General features: G+C 37.7%; 3 protein-coding genes across 6 annotated transcripts; all 3 read left to right on the top strand.

Annotated features, from left to right (window-relative positions):
• Positions 1-496: 496 nt before the first annotated feature.
• On the top strand, positions 497-2,813 carry bloc1s1 (biogenesis of lysosomal organelles complex-1, subunit 1). Its single transcript, XM_058631620.1, has 4 exons — positions 497-697; positions 814-886; positions 1,666-1,798; positions 2,182-2,813. The coding sequence occupies exons 1-4, from the start codon at positions 637-639 to the stop codon at positions 2,290-2,292; spliced, it is 378 nt and encodes a 125-aa protein (XP_058487603.1). The 5' UTR covers positions 497-636; the 3' UTR covers positions 2,293-2,813.
• Positions 2,814-2,954: 141 nt separating this feature from the next.
• rdh5 (retinol dehydrogenase 5 (11-cis/9-cis)) lies at positions 2,955-7,693 on the top strand. Its single transcript, XM_058631619.1, has 6 exons — positions 2,955-3,889; positions 4,611-4,694; positions 4,830-5,152; positions 5,251-5,509; positions 6,197-6,360; positions 7,156-7,693. The coding sequence occupies exons 2-6, from the start codon at positions 4,663-4,665 to the stop codon at positions 7,374-7,376; spliced, it is 999 nt and encodes a 332-aa protein (XP_058487602.1). The 5' UTR covers positions 2,955-3,889; positions 4,611-4,662; the 3' UTR covers positions 7,377-7,693.
• A 1,697-nt stretch (positions 7,694-9,390) lies between these two features.
• On the top strand, positions 9,391-22,759 carry gls2b (glutaminase 2b (liver, mitochondrial)). Of its 4 annotated transcripts, XM_058631615.1 has the most exons (18): positions 9,391-9,741; positions 10,253-10,352; positions 10,438-10,559; positions 13,742-13,871; positions 14,113-14,192; positions 14,992-15,155; positions 15,774-15,832; positions 17,400-17,432; positions 17,553-17,611; positions 17,779-17,845; positions 18,491-18,541; positions 18,630-18,806; positions 18,891-19,022; positions 19,795-19,887; positions 19,978-20,039; positions 20,399-20,475; positions 21,851-21,914; positions 22,264-22,759. In XM_058631615.1, the coding sequence occupies exons 1-18, from the start codon at positions 9,584-9,586 to the stop codon at positions 22,418-22,420; spliced, it is 1,785 nt and encodes a 594-aa protein (XP_058487598.1). In that variant the 5' UTR covers positions 9,391-9,583; the 3' UTR covers positions 22,421-22,759. The 4 variants fall into 4 exon arrangements, with proteins under 4 accessions (XP_058487598.1, XP_058487599.1, XP_058487600.1 ...); XM_058631616.1 differs by lacking the exons at positions 9,391-9,741; positions 10,253-10,352 and having other exon boundaries at positions 13,742-13,789; XM_058631617.1 differs by lacking the exons at positions 9,391-9,741; positions 10,253-10,352; positions 10,438-10,559 and adding an exon at positions 11,663-11,893 and having other exon boundaries at positions 13,742-13,789.

Here is a 22,759-nt window from a genome sequence, read left to right as displayed (position 1 = left end):
CACAATAATCAAACTTACCATTGATATTTTTTGCAAAATACATATATATTCCTGAAGAAATGCAGCACTTCCCCAGTGATGAATAATATTAAAGTAAGTATGTTATTATAACAACAATTATTATTGTTGTTATTATTATTGCAAAAATTACTTACTTGTGGTGCGCATTTTATTGTATTATTGCATTATTTGTTCATTTTCTACCACCGATTGTATTAGTCTACACGTGTATGGTGACTGAGCGTTTAGAAATTGCAAATAATTAAATAATGCTATTAATTATCATGCTTTTATTTTTAAATGTTTTAATCTGAAACGGTATTTTAAAACATAATCATGAATTACTTGATGTTATCATAAACAACAATTCATAACTAGTAATTTAATAAAGTGCATGGCGTAGTTTGTTTTCTACACTTCTTGTTTTTATAACACATTTATTATTACATTACATCAATGACGAAGATAACAGACAGCGCCATTTTGAACACGCCCACATGTGACACTCTCGAGCTTGGTCTCGTGACTGTCTGCTGTTAGCATCGCCACTGTCTCGGCATATAAAGAAATATCATGTTATTTAGATAGCCCACAGAGAAAAAAAAGCTTTATAACAAGTCTCATTGACCAGTGAGGATGTTGTCCCGTCTACTGAAGGAGCACCAGGCGAAGCAAAATGAGCGGAAAGAGCTTCAGGGTGAGTGGCTGCTGTAGACTAGCTGTGATGCTAACCTGTGCTACAAGCAAACCCCTGTATCACATCTATGTCAACAGTATCTGATTATCTATGTTGTCGTTTGGATTTCGATACAGAAAGACGCAGGCGTGAAGCAATTGCAGCAGCCACCAGTCTGACAGAGGCTCTGGTAGACCACCTCAACGTTGGGTATGGAAGTTGCTCTGTCGTATTAGTTTTTCGATATGAGTGACTCCCAGTGTGTGTATGTGTGTATATATTGTTTCTGGGTGTTGCAAACCTCTTGTGATGCAATGACTATAAGGCTGATATTCAATTAAAGTTTTCAGCCATTGTTGTTATGATAATCATTAACTGAGGACATGGATATGTTGGGATGGGATCTATTGACTCCAGTGTGATGTTGTCAGATGTTATTAAGTCCAACCAACAGCTCAAAGTTTAATGGTGCTGAATCTTAAAATGAGCACAGGAGTCAGTAAATCTATCACGATCAGATAGATTCTTCTCACTCAAGTATCTGCACCCATGACATTAATTTACAATAATGTCAGTAGTACCAACCTGATACACTGTACATGGCTCCATTAGAGAGTTCAGTTTCATTTAAATGAAGGAATTTATTACTAGTGGTGTGAAATTGTTCCAATGTGTGAAATGTGAAAAGCTCAGAAAGTACTCTAAGATTGTGAAAGTTGTGATGCAACCAAGACAATCAGCTTAAAGAAAAAAAGTGGGACTGCACTTTGTTAAACAGACTTTTGTGCTATTTGTGTATAAAAGAGATTATGACCAAAAATCCCGTAGTGACAGGGAATGCTGTAGTCTGAGTATATGTCAGGATCTCAGGAAAAATGAATGGCTTAGATTACCAAATAAATAAGAACGTATGCTTTAGTGGATGTCCAATACATTTTAATACTCAATTATGTAATGTATAACAACACTGTTTCTCTGTTTTCCTTTAGAGTTGCTCAGGCATACGTAAACCAACGTAAACTTGACCATGAGGTGAAGACTCTTCAAGTGCAGGCGAGCCAGTTCTCCAAACAAACTGCTCAATGGATTGGTATGGTGGAGGGTTTCAATCAGGCCCTTAAGGTATGATGCACTTTATCAAGAAGGTCTCTATAAGCTCTTTATTTATTATTTATTATTCATTTAACCAGGATGGCCCCATTCAGATACAACATAGTATCATCTGCCAGTGAACCCTGGCCAAATCCTCTATTTTATCTTATGATACACTCTGTTAAATTACAAAAAAAGATTCATGCAAGGGTCTCAACCCAGCTATTTGATCTGAGTGGATTTGACAGGTGCTGAAAGCAATTCATTAATGAGTTGCCACTTGCTCTGCTGTTGACCAGCTTATAATTCTGTATCGTCACAAGGTGAAAGGAAACTTCAGAAAGTTTAAAGTTTGTCTGGCCCTGACAATGAGTTATAGACTGATTTTGTTTTTCCACTTATATTTGGAACAGGAAATAGGTGATGTGGAGAACTGGGCCCGCAGTATTGAGATGGACATGAGAACGATCGCCACAGCTCTGGAGTATGTACACAAGGGTCACCTACAGTCTGCATCCTCATAAACTTCATCTAAACTTCACCAAAAACATATACAAGGTTCACAGCTGTCACTATATTGAATGAAACGGAGAGCCACCTGCAAGCACCAATGACTTTGCTCTTTTGCGCACCTCTCAGATTGTGCTGAGGCTGAGGATTATTTCATCCAGAGCATCACTGCTGAAGTTCCTGTTTGAAGAACATGAATAAACAGGGTAACCACACTGTGATGAAGATACGTCTTGATAGTACAATGAAGATAAACTGATTAATTGGATGTAAAGGTCTATGACAGTATTGAATTCTGAAGGTTTTGCATATGTAACATAACGAGGCCCCAACCTTCCTCATTTTCTGCATGTAGTAAATTGTAAAAGCATTTTGTCCGAAAGTTTATTTTCAGCACCTGATGCCTAATTGTCTGTTTATTTATTGTAGGGTTGTGTATAGTCATCACAGTCGACATTTTTAAAAACAAAATTTTTTGTTACCGTTTGTCAATTAATATTCAATTGTTTTAATAAAAATGGCCACATAATTATGATCTTGCACTAAATTGTGTGTATACATAAGGCTTCACAACATTGGTTTTACAAAAATAAAGTCTAGAACCACATCATTTACAGAGGGAAGTTAAAGCAGGATATTTAAAAAGGTCTATAAAAAAGGATAATCAATATGGCCATACCCAGAGTGGGTGTCAGTATAATAATCAAGTCAAAAAGAGAATTAAAGAGGAGGCTTCAATGAAGGTGAAAGTGTATATTTTTACGATTTTGTTGATTTGCTGACTTGATTATAGCTGTCACAAAATTGGAAGCCAAGTGATAATATAGTGATATGCAATAAAGCCATTACTAAAACCATAAAAGCAATGAGTGGATAAAATATTCTACCGGAACCATTCAGTTTGAGGCATCTGTGACGTGAAAGGACATATGATTCACATTGCCGTTGAGCTTACACATGTAATAGCAAGCGTGTTACGCAGGTAACTATAATTATACTTTCAATTGTTTGCTCACTGTCAGATTAGAAAGCCGATGACATACTTCAGATGGAATGTGTTATTCCATAATAAGGTTTGCTTCACACTCAGTATCTAGGCAAAATGTTTTAGTCATCTAGACTGAATAGAAATAGTACTGTATAATGATAAGCCATTAGCAACATAACCCACATTTCTGCTGTAGGAGCTGGGTACAGGCCGTTACAGAAAATACAGCATTTATTGTTTGGGTTTTAAAGGGAACATGTGCCGGGTATTATCACAAATTTCTTAAAACAAGATGCTTTACAGAACATATTTCTTGCCTTAATGAAACTTGATGCAATGTAAAAGAAATCCACAGTTGAAAGTTGGAATTGCTAAAATAAGTTCTTTGATTTTCAAGTACACATATTGTGCAGACAGATTTGTTTTCTGCAATTTCTTAAACACACACACACATTATGGATTGGGGATTACCAGTTGTGGTTTTGTCTTAAGGGATAAACCAAAGCGATAAAGCCTCTCTGTAACCAGCTTCTCTGAGTTAAGACACAAGAAAAGGGCAGAAAGGGAAAGGCAAGAGGACGGGTAACTTGTGGAGGTCCATCACTTCTCAGAAGTTGTAAAAGGTAGGATATACATATTTAAACATAGAGCTCTCACTATTGAATAACGAGTTATTGCATTTTCTGCATTATGCACAGATTGGTCTGCGTTTAAATTAGTTTTTTTTTTATATTTTCTGTTTCAAATGTGTTGCACTGGCATTTACTCTAAGTATTTGTTCTATTGTGTAGAAGCAGACAGTCATATCATGCATTTCCAAATGCTGCAAAACAAAAGCATTAATTTTACAGCATCATTTGTGTTTTAATTGAACAGCAGTACTGTATAACCCATAGATTTTTTTTTTGTTTTTTCTCACCAATGAGCCTGAAAACTAATAGGTTTTCAGCAATGAGCTTAAGCAGCTCTGTCACGGGCATTAAATCCATGCTTCAAAACAATGTAACCCCCTTCCTTGGGTTTTACCCCCTCACAAATGCCTTTCTTTCTTACTTTCTTTCACAAGAGTATTACCCAAAGATTTCTCATGTGCCAAATGCAGTTTTGTATTATGAGCACCCTGAGCACCCTCGGTGAACAAATGTACTGTATCCCATCATTATCATAACAATTAAGCAAACTATATCTATGTTATTGTCAACCGGAGTATGTTGTGCAGTTACTGGAATGTCTGAACGTTTTTTTTTTGTTTTTTTTTTACTGTTTTTTATTCAATTCCCTCAAATCAAGATTTAAAAGTTTGCTTTACCCTGAAACATTTGCCTTTGCTTTTGTTTGTTTCAGCAAGCACTAACTCCTCCAGCTCACCAAAACTACTTTTAACCCTGGAATCAGCATGGACACGCAGACCATTTACAACCTTTTAGGGTAAGAAATACAATTGCTGCACCAGTGACATTATCAACAATACTTTGTCAGGTGTAGATTACAACATTATAGGTTTCAATATAGGTTTCAATATTTTCTTTATCTGTCTTCCTCTCCTGTTTGTTTCTCCCTCAGGGAAAATGCTTGGTGGTACATCAGTGCTACCTTCGTGGTGTTGTGGATTTGTGTGTGGCTGTACAGAGACAGCCTGGAGATTGAGGAAATCACTGACAAGTATGTGTTTGTGACGGGCTGCGACACTGGGTTTGGAAACTTGCTGTGCAAGAGGCTCGATCGAAAAGGCTTCCGTGTGCTGGCTGGTTGTCTCACAGAAAAGGGGGCTGATGATCTGAAGAGAGTGGCGGGCCCTTTTTTGAAGACGGTCCTGCTGGATGTGACCAGTCTGGACAGTGTCCAGAAAGCAATGGAGTTCACCAAGAAGGAGGTTGGCGATAAGGGTGAGAGATTACTTTGCTTCTTCCCTTATCTGTTAATTAAAGGCATTTTTCTAACTCAAAGTATCGTCTTCCTCCTGTTTGTCTCGCTGGCTTTGTAGGACTTTGGGGTATTGTGAACAATGCTGGACGCTCATTACCAATGGGTCCTTCAGAGTGGATGACAGTGGAGGATTACCACAGTACACTTAAAGTCAACATGAATGGAGTGATTGCCATGTCCATGACTTTCCTGCCTCTCATTAAAAAGGCTCGCGGCCGTATAGTAAATGTGGCATCAGTGCTGGGGAGAGTGGCTGCGAACGGAGGTGGATACTGTATCTCTAAGTTTGCTGTGGAGTCTTTCTCTGACTGTCTCAGGTAAGAGTTAGGACTCTGAACAGTATTCTGTTAACCAAAATACAGCTCAATAGTTTGCCTTTTCGTTTTCTTTAAAAGAGCCAACTATATTCTCACTGTGAGAATCTCACGTCATTAGGATAAGCCATGATGGGGGTAACAATCTTTATTGTCTCATGGTTGAAACCAAAACATATATTTAAATTTATGACAAATTTGGATTTTGGTGGTGTCATGGAAAAAACACTTGCTCTCATATACTGCTTGTTTTAACACACATGCACTTGTACACTACTCGTACCTAGTACGTGCCCAATTATCTTCAAACACTTGTAGTCTTGTAATCATGTGTGGCAATGCCCACACATGATTATTGCCCCTGCCTGTTCCTGTGAACCGAGGTCATCTTTCCCTGCTGCACAGATAAGCTTAGGACGCGAGCACCAACTATAAAGCTATACACACTTTCTCTGGGCTTCAGAGCCATCTTTGACCTGCCTCTGTCCAACATGGACAAAAGCTTGTACAGTTTGTATAGCTTTATAGTTGGTGCGTACTGGTAAATTATTCACGTAATAGTATTTGTTACATCTGATTTACCATTTACAAAGATTAGCTTGTTAGAAAGATATAAACAAATGGATTTGTTTGTGATAAAAGATATGAACATGTAGGTATGGAGTCTCCATGACATTTCTTTGTATCCAGGAGAGATATAAACTACTTTGGAATCAACGTCTGCATCATTGAGCCGGGGTTCTTCAAGACTGCTGTGACGAGCCTCGACCCCCTCGAGAGGGAGCTGCATCGCTTGTGGAATCAGCTCAGCCCTGAAGTCCAAGCCAGTTACGGAGACAAGTACCTAGATAAGTGTACGTACGCTACAGCACACTGCTGCTCTGAAGCACCTGGTTGTTTGAACTTTTAAACCACAATTAAAAGTGATTGTTTGCAAGCTCTCTGAATGAAATACAAAGAGTACAAAGAGCATCTTGAAAACATTTGGAAAATACATAGGTTCAAGAATGCAGAAGACTAAAATGTCAGTTTTCTATTTTGATTTGTTGGTTTTTACTGGCTTTTGATCATTTGGTACAATGCACATTTATTAGTGTTACTGTGCTTTTTTTGCTATGGATTTCAAGATTTGCTATTTTTGACAAATATAGATTTTACAAGTGTTTTTTTTTTTGTTGTTGTTTTTTTAATTGATGCAATTCACACACTCCCCAGCCAGTATTTGGGCTGAGAATGTGGGTCCCAAGCAAGTTTGTCCATGGTTTCCATGGTAGCCCCAACGTGGGAAGCCCATGTGGGGCAGACACAGGTGGGGCTATGTTGTTACTGATTTCATTTACTGAAACCGTATGGGACCTGCAAAATGTATCCACTTCAAGACTTAGTACCCAGGTCGTCTGGAAAGGGGACGACGTGGCCACAGGCTTGAAGGGGCCAAACACAGGTGGGACCCATATTGTCAGTCCGAATGTAACCTTGATGGGACCCTCATGGACATTCTGGCTAAACATATTTACCCTCGACAACAATAGGTCACAGCTTGTGGAACTGGCATCCATTTTACTCAGTATAGTGCATACACTTGAAAAAAATGCAAGTTCATTTCAAATATTTAATTTGAAATATCTGTTCATTTGTCTTCTTTTCAGACATCAAGGTCCAGCGTTTGATCATGAATGCCATTTGTGACTCTGACCTCACAAAGGTGACCAGCTGCATGGAGCATGCTCTGACAGCTGCCTACCCACGCACCAGATACAGCGCTGGCTGGGATGCCAAGCTTCTCTGGATCCCCCTTTCTTATATGCCTTCGTGTGTTGTTGATATTGGGCTGAAGCTGGTTCTGCCTCGTCCCTCAAAGAGCGTCTAAATGTGATGAATTGTGAAAGAGATGTGTCGAGGATATGAGCCTTTTAGTGTCACCTTGATACGTTTTCAGGCTTATTTATTATTATTATTATTTTTAACCTTCTTAGTGATTCCTTTTTGGCAGTGTAAAAGAAAATAATAATTAATTGCACTGTAAAATTAACTGTAAAGATATTTGTCTTTTAACACCAGTGTTTATATCTGTTTTTTAAAATATAACATTGGTCAATGATGGGAATCCACACACACGATTTTAAACTGTGACTTGTGTTTAAAATGTAGCACAGAGATTATACTAAAGATTTGAATGACTTGTGACATATCAAGATTATTCTGACTAACACTTTTTTGTGTAGGTTTAAGAACTTCAATATTTTAAAATCGGTGTTGTTTGTACCTTTTACTCTTTTAGTGTAATACACAGTAGAGGTTCAGATTGTGGTGACCATGAAAATAACAATCTGAGAACACAACAAACAAAATTCTTTCATAGTCTTAAAGGACCAGTTTGTAAGAACGAAACGGGGTGAAGTTGCATACTGCAGCCAACTGAAACCCTTCCGCAACCTCCTCATGATGTAAACAGTCTGTATTTTCTAGTCTGGATGACCACTCAAAGCTGCTTCACTCTACAGTTTTGCCGGAACAGCTGTCGAGAGCAATGTGGGGTTAAGTGTCTTGACCAAAGACACATCGACATGTAGACTAGTGAAGGTTGGGAATTTGGGGAATTTGCGGAGGGCTGTGCCGGAAAAAAACTTATACATCGCACTTATGACTAGCACTTCATAGTTTGGCTTACGTGAAGCTCTTTGTTACTTCTAGCTCTTATTTGTACCCAAATGTTTAAATGCATTTATTGTAAGTCGCTTTGGATAAAAGCGTCTGCTAAATGACATGTAATGTAATGTAATGGAAGTGACGTACTGAGGGCCGTAGTAAACAAGGACTTAGCTGAATAATATAACCGACAACGCCTACAAAAAATAGCCTTTACCATGACATGTTTTACTTTTTATATGGCCTTACCAGGTCATCTTGGCCCTAACCCTAACCTCACTTCTTCTCCATGCCTAGCCCTAAACCCCTGCTCTATTCCCCAAAATTGAGTTGTTTCTTGTGTGTGATATACTTAGAAGCTGTCTCTTCCACTTTTCTGAGATTTCTCTCAAAATCCTCTATTGTAGTGAAAACTTCGGGACTTCTAGCTTGGGGAATAGTTGCCGGTGCTGGCTTTTCATTGGCAGCATGCCCTCAATACATCATTTCCAGCACCACAGCCCTCTGAAAAATCCTCAACCTACCATCGCCGCATGTGTATATGAGAAACTACGGTGGCCTACTGGGAGACTTAAATCGTTAAAAAAGCCCCACCTGGAGATGCTGGAGTTGGTGGTGACACTATTATTATTATTATTATTATTATTATTGAGTGACAGGCAGAGAGAGAGACGTGTGTTTGCCTCTGGTTTTCTTTTGTAGCTGTCATGTCAGTCAAATGTCAACTGCCACATGAGAAGGTGTGCATGTGACTTCATACGCAGGCCCCCTGCTGCGTTCAAGTACTCCTCGCGATTATTTGACATTTTACACAGTGGAAAGCTTATGGCACACTGTGAGTTCTCACACACACGTGGAGTTACATGACATTTAGTGAATGACGACAAGGAGGTAAATCTGTGCAATATGGCTTATAGAGTTATTTTCATATGAAGGATAATTGCAATGAGCAAGAAGATGATTGATGGAAATTGATTTTTGTTTTCATTTAAATAGCAAGACGCTTCACAAATCCTAACTAAAACATTAAATGCAGTTATATTTTATACATACATATTTTTATACTTAAATAGTGTTAAATTGTTATTGAAAAGGTTGTGTTTACAACTATAATTCACTGCAAACAATAGTTTCATATAGAACTTTGTTATATTGCGATAAAAAAAGAATGTGTGCTTCTTTATAAACACATTGCATGATCAATATTAGAGGAAAAGCTGCGAGTCAGCAAGTGACACAGTATCATGAGAAGTGTCAGAAGTGCCAATTTTCCCACCGCAAGTGAAGGCGGCTAAACTTCAGCGCACTTGTGCAAAGTCAGTGACCTCAGAGCAGGAGCCGCCGATAAACAAACTAAACTGAAGCACGACTTCCTCCGCTCATACTCACACTGTCCGGGCTGAGCTGCGGCTGGTGATATTCGCGGCCATGCACTGTGTGAGAGCGCTGCGTCTGACACAACTCGTCGTCAGAAACACAGGAGACGTGGTGAGGAAGACTTGCATCATCCAGCCAACATGTTGTCTCTGCTCCAAGTCCTCAGCCGAGTCCCAGCGACAAGCGCCCACACTCTCTCACCTCCCAGTGTAAGTGTCTCAATACATAAGACTACACCCAATCTGTCTATCCATCTATCTATCTATCTATCTATATGTCTGTCTATCTATCTATCTATCTATCTATCTATCTATCTATCTATCTATCTATCTGTCTGTCTGTCTGTCTGTCTGTCTATCTATCTATCTATCTATCTATCTATCTATCTATCTATCTATCTATCTGTCTGTCTGTCTGTCTGTCTGTCTGTCTATCTGTCTATCTATTTATCTATCTGTCTGTCTATCTATCTATCTATCTGTCTGTCTGTCTGTCTATCTATTTATCTATCTGTCTGTCTATCTATCTATCTATCTATCTATCTATCTATCTATCTATATATCTGTCTATCTATTTATCTATCTATCTATCTGTCTATCTATCTGTCTATCTATCTATTTATCTATCTATCTATCTATCTATCTATCTATCTGTCTGTCTGTCTGTCTTTCTATCTATACACATCTATGGTTTGCATCTGTTTACTCCTCACGTATCCAGGAATGCGCACTCAAAGTCCCCCAGTCTGGGATTGGAGACCATGCTTTTCTACACCATCACAGAGGGAAAAGAGCAAGTTCCTATCTCATTCTTTACCTCAGTAGGTAGATTAAAACAAATGATCCTCTTCTTAAATCACTCTACTGTTGTATACAAACATCTATAGATGTACTTGCTGTTTGCAGGCCTTGAGGAGAACTGGCCTTCATCCTTCTGACCCTCGTCTAAAGGGCTGCATGGAGAAGCTTCGGCGAGCCGTGAGGGAATCTGCTGGTGAGGTGATGATGGACAGAGACCTTTTCCACAGGTGAGAAGGTAGTGGGTGTCTTATTGAGCTTGGCTGGACTCCATTTTGCATCTCCACTATCTTAGACACATATCATGTCTTATAGAACACAACCTTTGTTAATGTTTTTGGCTCTGTGGTAGAAAATATGAAATCCACGATGTGTGAATGAGTACAAAGTGTGAGACCTAAGTTTCATTCGTTGTTGTGGACGTTGCACAGCTTCCTTTGAATGTGCTTGTATCTGGTACTGAAATGATTTGTGTAGTGTTGGAAAATGCATGTTGTGTATGCATTGTGTGATTGGATCCACCTGAACATTTTTAGAGGTAGTGTGACTTGCTGTTTTCCTTTGGAGGAAGAAATCATCATCTTTTTATTTTACCATGTGGGCACAATATCACACATAACAGCCAGGAGAAGCTTTTTAATTTGGTATAATTTACAATCGTCCACTTGGTCTCGTGGATGAACTGAGTTTGCTAGACAACGATGAAAACACAGCATCTTAGGAATGACTTAAAATGAATTTCTTTACGAATGTACGAAACACGTCATTCCCTTACAAAGGTCACAGTTGAGCCTAATTATTTGTATTATAGCAGAATTTGACCACTTATAGTCAGTTACACGCATAAATATCCTTTATTCAACATTAAAAAGTCAAAGAAATATAGCAGATATCTGAAATGAAAGGTAATTTAATAATGTAATACAGATCATAAAGAGTAGATACTTTATTTTAGAGTGTATTTACATTATTTACAATGTATTGTCGCTGAGCCCACAATGTGCAGCTTTATCTTGTTTATCAGGATGCAGCCTAAAAATATTGAGATATTATCATTATTAATGTTATTATTATTATTATTATTATATAGAAATATTGATATTATTTATATTGTGATATATAACAATATCGAATGATGTAAAAAAAAATAATGTGGCATGAACATTACTTTCAATTTAAGGATGAGCTGTTTAATGTTGTGGTCTTTTTTGCATGAAAATACATTCATGCAAAGTTGGCACAAGGTCACAGTGGCATCACAGACATTTCTTTTTTTTTTTAGTTATCAAGCACATGTTTTTGGAGTTATGCTATGTGGTAATTGAGCCTGAAACCAAATTGGTCAGTGTAGACACGCAGCTGCTGAACCTCATCTGTCACACATTGACAAAGCTGTACAACACATGCTGACATACTGCTGGTTTTGTCTCTTGTGCTCTTTTGTATGAACTCCACACATGAAGAAGCGATTTCACATTTTCACATGACGCGAGGGATTAAAATTCAGCTGAAGAACAAGTCAAACAAACACAGTTCACTGTGGATTCAGTCACATAGCTGACAGGTAACCATAGATTTATTTTTTTATAGCAACTCTCTCATGTAATGGCTTCTGTATGAGAGCGTCGTTTCCCTCCACTGCCTCTTTAAACTGACATGCACCACTCACCACTGACTGTCTTATGGTGTTTTATTTTCCATTCACCACCCAGTGCAGGCATGAGCCTCAACTATTTTTAGCCTTACCCTCTAACAACAAGGCAGTTTAATGAATGATTTGTTGTATGGGACTTCTCCCTATATGACCCTCCCCCTCTTTTTTATTTCCATTCTCCTTCACTACTTCACTGATTGGAAGTTATTTATGTTCAATTCAATTACGAGATTACAAGACTGCAGAAACACTACACACCACTTAACCACAGGGTCGAAGTCGGTGGTGTTGGGCTGTGTCTGAAATGAATTGATCAGATTTGGTCGGGCTGCAGTTTGTGGTGAGCTTTATTATTTATCTAATTGCATGATGCTACAGGATGTTGATGCCACTTCAAACCCCACTTTACCCACAATGAGCATCAGAAGTAATCTGCCCTATCACACACTTTATTATAATACAGATACTGCACGAGATGATTAGGTTTTCATACATTATTAAATACATTTGCTCAGCTATTGCTCTGGAAAAAAACAACAACACTTTAATTGATGAACCTATTCTGTGGGCAGCCTGTGGTGTAAAATCCGTCTGCTGTAATGTGTGTGAGGACATGTCAGCTTTATCTACTGTCATGCTGATAAAGCACAGACCTGTTGCTCTGACTGATAACTGATAACTGCTCACATTGAGAAAACACACACACACACACAAAGAGGGAGGGAGATTGTCTGGTATTCATTACTTTAGTGGACTGAATTACATTCATTACCTGGAGACTTATTAATTACTGCTTACTCAAAGCAAAACTTACCTTAAGTATAATTTAAAGGTAGGGTCAGAGATCCTGGAAAAAGTCCAAGCCCCTGCAAAGCTACGCCTCCAGAGCACAGGAACGCACAACATACACAGATTCACGAATGGGTGACATTTTTCTTTTTTTGTGACGATACATTAATGAATTGGTTACTATCGGGCTGTGAAGAGGATTTTAAGCAATACGGTAAAAAAAAAAAATGTTCCAGAAAATGATCTCCCACCCCACCTTTAAAGCTGCAGTGCATAACTTGTGCAATGTTGCTATTGCCTCCGTCTGTCTAGACATAAAATGAATCACTTCTTTTATGTGCAGCACAGGAATCTTACTTTGCAACACAACGTCTGAACTCTGAGAAACACACACAAGAGTTAATATGCAAAAGCTATGCACTAGTTTTAGTTACCATCACTTCCTCACTGCAAAAAGTAATGGTTTTCATTGACTTTAGTACACATTAGTATTAGTCCTTCTTGTAAGGAATAAACACATTAGTGCTGCAACTAATGGTAATTTTAATAATCTATTAATCTGTCGACTATTTTCTCGATTAATCGAGCAATTGGTTGGTCTGTAAAATGTTGAAAAATGTTGTTCAAATGTTCCTCAAACCTGGAAATGATGATGTTCTCAAATGTCTCAAATTGTTATGTCCACAAACCGAAACGATTTTAATGACTTCTTTGTTATATGGAGCAAAGAAACCAGAAAATATTTTAAATTATTTAAGAAAAAAAAAAAATCTGAAAAATCTGAAAAACTTGAAACACTCAAACTGATTAATTGATGATAAAAATAGTTGACGACTAATTATAATCGTTGCAGCCCTAATCCACATAATGTGACTGACTAAAAATAATAAGTAATACATAGAGAATCCACACACATTCACACACAAGCCAGACAAAATGTTCAATAACTGTTTGTTTGTTTGTTCCCAGATGTGTTTGTGGAAACATTGTTCTGCTGATTCAGGCCTTCAGGAAGAGGTTCGTCATCCCCGAGTTTGATGCGTTTGCAAAAAAGATAAATGAAATTTACAAAAGAGGGCAAAATCAAAATGAGGGCAAGGTATGTTGTGTGTGTGTTTGTTCTTTAGAAATCAACATTTTCCAAATAGAAGGTTTTTGTCTCTTCTAATAAGAGACTGAAAACGCACACTAATCCTCACTGTGACTATCCTTTAATCCACATACCCACTCCTGCATTAACATCATCTCTGCTGCAGGTTGTTTTAGCTGCGATGCTTCCTCCATCTTAAAATTGTGTGATCTGACTATCGCTGTGTTCTCCTTGTTTACCCTGGCTCTAGGTTGCACAATACATCCCCCAGTTGGCCAAGTTTAGCCCTGATCTCTGGGGCGTGTCTTTGTGTACAGTGGATGGCCAGAGGTAAGAAGTACAGATGTCCACGAACAACATTTCCTCCCCACATGGTCCATTCAGTAGCAGTTTGGGGACTTTTGATCAGATAACATTAATAATTTGACTTTATATGTTATTTTTTTTTGTACCATTTATTAATATTTTCTAAGTAAGTGACATTTTTAACTTAACACACAGTATATGCACTTTAAGAACATCTCATGGGTGAAGGTTGGTACGCTTATGAATGCTTCTGTTTTTGATTTGCTTTGAATTTAAATAAAATCCTGTGGTTGAGAGTGATTTAGAAACCGTGTGATTGAAAGCTCACAGCTAAGAGTTGGAGTTTTAAAATTAACTTTTCTCTTTAGAACAGGTCACAGGTTTTGGGAATAAAAAAATGTGACATTGTTGTGTCACGATACTGTCGCGATCTTTGTCTTAATCTATCATTACAATTGAAGTATTCGGCCTGTTAGTTCTTCATCCGCAACAATCTAAACAGCATGATAAATCTCGGAGAGGGAGTTAAACACGGGACTAATTCCTTTCCTTATTAGCACCGAGGAAATGCCCGCGAGGAAGACACGTGACCCTCGGAGTGTTATGACTGTGGTGTCAGTGGGTTGACTGTACGTGAGATATTCAATGAGACTGGAAACATACTCTACTCAACCTGGGACACACTTCCACAGAGTCTTAAGCTGTCTCTAAAATCATTTTAGAGTCACAGACGAGGGCATCTTTGGGCACTTGCTAATATTTTAAATTGTTGAACACAAAAATCTTTTAGATTCACTGCATCTGGGTCTTTTTCCCCCTCCAGGCACTCGGTCGGTGACACCAAGCAGCCGTTCTGTTTGCAGTCCTGTGTGAAGCCCCTACAGTACGCCATCGCCGTGCACGAGTCGGGAACGGAGAGCGTTCACCAATATGTTGGCATGGAGCCCAGTGGGCTCAAGTTCAACGTGCTGTCACTTGATGATGAAGGTGTGTAAAGGCTTTACATAAACCCTGCAGTTATTCTTCTGGAAGAAAGAAGGAACACATCTCTAAATCTGTACATTTAACTGTGTCATATTATGTAGTTGTTTTTTGTTTTTTTTGTTTTTGTATCTGGGTGCATCACTCAATTGATGGATTACGTGTGGCTGTGGTTTGTTTTTGTGTGTTTGCACTGTAGCTGTGTCGCCACTTGCAGTTACACATCGCTCAGGCAACAAAAAACTGTTTATTACTCATCCCGAGGACAGTAAAAGAGTAAAGCAGGCTCTAGATATAAAGAGAATTATTTTTTCTGTTGTTCAGGAGAAGTGTGATGGACATTTTTCATTACTTTTCTTTCTTTCTTTTTTTCAATTGTTAAAACAATTGTTTTATCATTAAATAAAACAACACATAGACTTGAAAGTGAGTGTGAATTTGTATCATGCTTGGCTTGTCTGTGAAGTATGTATGTACGTATATATATGTATGTCTTCACCTCATTATTGACAGACAGTTGCCTCATAACCACACCAGACATCATCTTTATTGTCGTCAGGACATTGTATTTCGGCGCATAAGTCGTCGACAGCATTGACTCTATCTTGTTGTCCTCTCCTCAAGATAAGCCTCACAACCCGATGGTGAACGCTGGAGCCATAGTGATCAGCTCTCTTATCAAGGTAAACAGATGGACCCGCACTATCTGGTCTGCGATAGCGGGGTCAGCACATACAGTAAATCGCTCGGAAAATGCAGCGTAACAGTGTTTCTTGTTCTGTGGAAGCCCCATAAGTGGCAGACAGTGTATGTGTTATTTATTATTACAATCATCATTAGTGGATTGTTGCAAACACATTAAGGGACAGCTCAGTTTCTAGTTGGAAAAAAGGCCGTCTAACAGCGCGGTAAAGCAAATTTATGAATGATGATGTGTCAGACTTAAAGCAGCCATTTCATGACAGTGAGTGTCTATGTTTCAAGCTGTGGGGCCTGTGCTGTCTCTCACTGCTGTGAGCTATGAAAACATAAGAGTAAACAATCGAATTAATGATGGCTGTGTTTATTTAGATTGCTTTGTTTCAGAGTGCACGGTGGATCACTGTCACTTTGTCCCGACTTGCGTGGAGTGGACAGAGTCGTTGTTTAAGTCCCCGTAATGTGATTAAAAATATCTCCTGTGAAGGAAAGGAAAATGTGCACCTTACCAAGTCATTATAAAAGTTGCCAAGTGTTTAAAAATCTGATTTTAAATCATATAAAATTCAGCTTCATTATCTGCTCTGAGACTGTGGGGGGTGTGGTCACTACAGCTGTCTCACACACACACACACTTTCCTGGTCTACCCCCTCAAGTGGGGACCAGAGTCCACAAAATGTCGTGGTTCATCAGTTTTTGTACAGAATATTAATGTTTATCATAAAGTGTCATTTTTACCCTTTTTGCTGGTGGTTTAAGGACATTATTGCACATAAACTGAGCTCCATGCAAAACACTGAAGAAAAACAATTCTCTATTCCATAATTATTTACTTTCCATAGTTCTCATTCCACTATTTTCTGACATTTATAATGTTTGAAGAGAAGAAACTTTGCTGTATTTGCTTTACAGGGTTTTAAACATGATGAGTTTTTCCTGCTAAAACATATCAAAGGGAAAAAAAACATTGTTTTGGTGTGTTTTTAATTCGTAAAGGGTTTATGTTTCACTGAAATGTTTTAATTGGAGCGTAGCTAGAAATGAAATAGCATTTGTGTTTTTCTTGTGACTTGTTTTTGAATAAGGAACGCCATTCAGCCCAGTAATCTGTTTATGTTTAGAGCCTATAGGTTGCTGAATAATTCAGTAGTTGCAATGATCATTAACACAAAAGACTGAAGACAGTGTCATAAAATAGCCGCAGCAAGTCATTATCACAACTTCAAAGTGCCCCACTATATGGAATATTTATAGAATTCTTACCTTCATTGACATACTTATTTTCTATTGCATCTTTATAAGATTCAAATCATATTCATTTGTGAATTCTATCTGGGCTCTGTATCATTATAATCTGCTGTACCTGCTGATAAAAAAGGTGTTATGAATTATGCAATCCCTGATATGTTCATAGACTGTTTTACACCATAGTGACTTTTAATGAAGTCATAATTAATAATATTCATGAATGTGGAAACTGAATGAACGTGGTGATCACAACCAGTGTGTTTTTAATATTAACGCATGCATGGGGCTCACTTTCTTTTCAGCCTCATTCTAATAAGGCAGAGAAGTTTGACTATGTAAGTAGTGCGCCTCCGTTTTTTCTTCCTTCTGTGCATGAATTTAATGCTGCAGCTTAAATTTCTCAGTGGCCACCGAGATGCTGCAGGAAACATAAAATTCCCTCTTTATTCGTCCAGGTCATGGAGTTTGTGAAAAATATGGCTGGCCAAGAATATGTTGGATTCAGCAATGCCACGTGAGTTCACTGTCAGTCATTGAGAAATGCTGTAAAATGTTAAACAATATCTTCATTTAACACACGTCAAAGTTCCAAGACAGTGCTTAACAGATTTCCCATCCACTGCCCTGTTGCATTATTGATGTTTCAGTATCGACCGCTTGCGCTTGTGTCTTGTGTCTCAGGTTCCAGTCAGAAAAAGAAACTGGCGACAGAAATTTTGCCATTGGATACTACATGAAAGAGAAGAAGGTCAGTTCACATTTTTCTTTCCGTGCCATAGCAGGTGGGATTATTCGTCATGTTTATTCAATGAACGCCGTTTATTAACCACAGTGCTTTGAGCATTCACACATTGTGTTTTCTTTTTTTCTCTACGGGTGCAATTAAAATTAAAGGTGCCGTTTTCATTACTGATTTATTACTCCCAGAAATCAGAAACCTTGAAAAAGCCCAGAATGATTTTATAAATATGCCGATTACAAAGAATAATACTAAAGCAGTTGGTTTTTTTTCTCAAGAAATTACTTATATTGAATATTTAGATAATTTGTACAGTTAAGCTAGTGTTTTTTAATCACTTTTGTCTGGTAATAAGATTTTATTTTCTTTATTCACAAACCAATAAAATTCTGTTCCCATTTTACATTTGCATTTTTGAAACAGCCACAGTATAATGTGTTTTTTTTATGTTTATTTCTAGTAAAATTGTTAAAAAAAATATCAATCTTCTATATTCATTATCGTTTATTTACCCCAGTCAAGCTGTGTTGTCATAATTTGACGCACATCACCAACAGAAATCATCGTGAATTAGCCAAGATGTTCTTGGTTTTCTGACTATTATCTGAATCAGTCAAAAAAAAAAATTCATGATGACCATATTTTCATTTCCAGTGTTTTCCTCCATCAGTGGATATGATAGATGCTCTGGACTTCTACTTCCAGGTAAACATGTTCTGTTTCTGTAAATAAAACACTTCATGAAATAGTCCCAATTATTTCAAGCATAAGCTGACCTCATTGCCGCTCTCAGCTTTGCTCTATTGAGGTGACCTGTGAGTCGGGGAGCATCATGGCGGCCACTCTTGCCAACGGGGGAATTTGTCCAATCACGGGCCAGCGTGTCCTGAGTGCTGAGGCTGTACGGAACACTCTGAGTCTCATGCACTCATGTGGCATGTATGACTTCTCTGGGCAGATGGCTTTTCATGTGAGTAACACCGGTGGGACGACTCAAGTGCTACATCACCCCTCTAACTCAAAACAAATCACACATTTTGTTCTCGTCTCCAAGGTTGGATTACCTGCCAAATCTGGTGTGTCTGGTGCAATACTGCTGGTGATTCCCAATGTCATGGGCGTGATGTGTTGGTCTCCTCCACTGGACAGAGTTGGAAACAGCGTCCGAGGCATAAACTTCTGTCAGGCAAGATTAAGACATAAACTCGGAATTTAAAGGCCTACTTACGCTAACAGGACCAAGTGTCACTGGTGGGCACGTAACAAAGAAAAGAATGAAGATATTTCTCAACTCTGAGGTTGGGAAGCACAATTTTTTTTTTTATTCTAGTCTAATATAAAGCGGTGAAGTATTCCTTTAAATTCTTTAAGTAGATGCTTCACTAAAGCTACTTAGTGCAGCTTCTTTCCTCATTTTCATTGTCGTAACCTGACCACACCATGTTTTTCATGAATTAATAAAAAAAAGTACATAAACATGCAAACAATGCTAACTACTTAATATGGCTTTGGATAAAAGTGTCTGTTAAATGACATGTAATGTAATGTAATATGGGATGTAGTGTGCATATGATGCAAGAGTAACACAATAATGGAAGCAAATTAGTCCTAATTTAAGGACTTTAAAAACTTTAAGTCTTTAAATTTAGACTCAAATCATTACAATCACCAAAATGTAATCTTTCATTTTCCCATTTTTGGCTGAGAAGAAAGACATGAAGCTATAAGAGAATAGACATTAGCTAAGTTGATAATAAAACCAAAATATCCAGCAGTTCACAGAATTGTAAGGCTCAATATTTACATTTTCTGTTAAATGTGTATTGGTTTGGCTAAATAAGTTGGTTTTGATTCTAAAAAACAAAAAGAAAAACCCGATAACTATGACATTGAAAACCAGAGTAAATGTATCTGCACTTTTTGTCTTTAACTGTATAAAAAATGCATCTCATCCTCAGGAGCTCGTGTCGCTCTTCAATTTCCACAATTACGACAACTTACGGCACTTTGTGAAGAAACAGGATCCTCGCAGGCAAGAAGGCGACGACAGGGTGCGACACTTTCTCAGTTTTGAAGAGTTCTCTGTTACGCCCAATATGTTAAGTGCTGTCTTGATGTTACTTTCTTCCTGCTTTTTCCAGAACAAGTCTGTTTTCAGCTTGATGTTTGCTGCATACAGTGGAGATGTGTCAGCCCTAAGAAGGTACAGAGAGACCTGATGATTGTTTACCGTATATGTATATATATATATATATATATATATATATATATATATATATATAAAAAATGGCCTTGAAAGGTTTAGTCACACAAAGGGGAGATGTTTTCTTCATTAGACGTATTAAACCGCATTTAAAAAGGTCACATAGAGAATATTTACAGCAAATGAGAATTAGTGTAATGTGAAGTATAAAGTTTGTCCAAATAACTGAAAATAAAATGGTGTTTTGACATTGAGAAGCTTAAAATATAGAAATGTGTTGTAGATAAATATTCATATTACTTCATTACTCTTTTTCTCTTTATATATCGTTCTCATGTAAGTTGTGCTTGTTCCCTCAGGTTTGCTCTCTCGTCCATGGACATGGGTCTCAAAGACTATGACTCTCGGACAGCACTGCACATCGCTGCAGCAGAGGGTGAGGGCAGCCTCTAGGTGTTTTGTTTGTTGTTGTTATTGTCTGTGGTTCTCAAGTTTCATTTAATGAAAGAGCAACAACAGTGAATCAGTTCCACAGGGGCAAGCCGTAAAATGCAGCTCTGTGACCAAAGGGCAAAAAATAAGCATTTTCATACTGTAGACCAGGGGTCTCCAACGAGTTGCTCGCGAGCTACCAGTAGCTCCCAGTCTCGTTCCAAGTAGCTCGCCAAAGGTTTCAATAAACAAACACAAACCTGCTTACATTTTCACCCTTCAAGCTCTTTCAGTTTGTTTGGGTTGAAATGAGCTATGAGAATAATAACGAAGGAATAAAACCTGAGTGGCTCTCAGCCATTTTCATTCTGTCAAAGTAGCTCTCAGAAGCAAAAAGGTTGGAGACTCCTGCTGTAGACTGATCCTCCACTGTTAAAGGTCAAAGTCACACCATAGTGCGGTAGAAGATGGATGAGCTTAGATTAAAACATAACAGAAAACGGCACTTTGATTTTAAAAATGCACATCATGACATTTCAGTTGCCGTGAACATTCTCCTGTGTGAGTTACACCTTTATTGTTTCATATTCATATGTTATTCAGTTCAGTTATTCAGTTGAATTATTGTTTTAGCAGAGCTGCACAAAATTGGCCAGAATGGAGGTCATTTAATAGTGTTTTAATTAGACTATAAATGGATTGACTTTGTCTTGTTTGATGTAACAGGTGCGATATGTATTATTTATTATTTATTATTATTTATTTTGTTATGTGGTCATCATAAATTTGAGTTGAGTAGATATTAGTAACATTGAACTCACTTGTTCGATAACAATCAGTGTCGGAGTAAAACTTAAGAAGTCACATGATGAGGTTCTTTGATGGTAAACATTAAGATTTCAGCTTTCAATCACTTCACTTTTAATAACTGGTCGACATAGCGACTCCGAAGCACATTGTTTTTTTACTTCATTTGTTTCCATGATTAACTAGAGGTTCAGCACCTCTGGCATACATTAAACAGGGCCATTAATTAATTAGCTCAGAGCACCATATGGTCGATCATGTGTCTTCTGTTGTGGTTCCCATTTAGTCTCCGTGTAGTTGGAATGCCCTGCTGCAGTGTCTTCTGTTTTCATTTTTTCACTTTTTTTTTTTTTAAACTAACAGCTGTGTAAGCAAATCACGCTTCTGTTCTCTTCCAAATAAAGAAGCACTCCTAAATCTGATCGTGACATGGATCGTGACTGAAGTATATAATTAGCTTTTCTCTTTTTTTATTTGTATTTTCACCTTTTTTATTCGTTTCGTATTTGTAAATCACAAAGATTGCTGGTTTGCAGAAACTATTAACTGTCCTGTGGTCTGTTTATTCCCAGGTCACATCGACGTTGTAAAGTTTCTTACAGAAACTTGCCAAGTTGATCCATTTGTAAAGGACAGGTGAGATCCCAGTCTTAAAGTTTTCAAATGTTGATTCCCGTCACTGCTCCTCGTTTGATCATGGTTGATTTTTTTATGAATAATTATTATAATTTCCATTTATTATAGTATTATACTATTTATATTATTTATTCATTTGTTTGGTAAGCATTGTTTTAAATATAATACATGTCCTGACAGTAAGTCATATTCAGATTCACATTTCATTTATTCTGAAAAATGTAAGTAAAAGACACAAAACCAGAAAATGCACAAGTTGAAAATAATGTTTCATTATTTAATTTCATTATTTTTATTTATTTTTTACAATATATTGTGAACCCATAGTTGTCACTTTTCTCCTGTGCAGGTGGGGGAACCTTCCAGTTTATGATGCCATGCAGTTTGGACACAGTGAGGTAGTGGAGGTGCTGAATCACTACCAGCAGGTGTGCAGCCAGGAGGAGACACTGCGCACTGAAGCTGAGCCGTCCCCAAAGCTGGACACCATCGAGAGCATAGTGTGACTAAAAGTGTTTAAAAGCATGGAGTGAAAAAAACAGAATCAAGTGAATTGGTTCATCTTGACAATCTCTTTACCTGTTGTGCCTCTTAGCACTGAAACAGTGCTTCACGTTTTATAACATGGGATTCATTATATCTGTTTTGTTCACTCAGCTGTAAATAACTATACTGGATTTCCTCATACAGATTCAAGAGAATCCTGTATTATTTATAGACATTCAAACGCTGCATAAACTTTAAATTACCCAAGCTAATTTATTATGTATACATTTATATATTTTCTTTTTTTGACATTGAACTCATCCATTAAACATATTTCATTAAATTATATTTCATCTGCC

This window comes from Solea solea, chromosome 6, assembly GCF_958295425.1.
Source record: "Solea solea chromosome 6, fSolSol10.1, whole genome shotgun sequence".
In the NCBI taxonomy this organism is placed as follows: domain Eukaryota; kingdom Metazoa; phylum Chordata; class Actinopteri; order Pleuronectiformes; family Soleidae; genus Solea; species Solea solea.
Note: the sequence above shows the minus strand (reverse complement) of the source record. Positions and strands in the feature narration are given on the sequence as shown.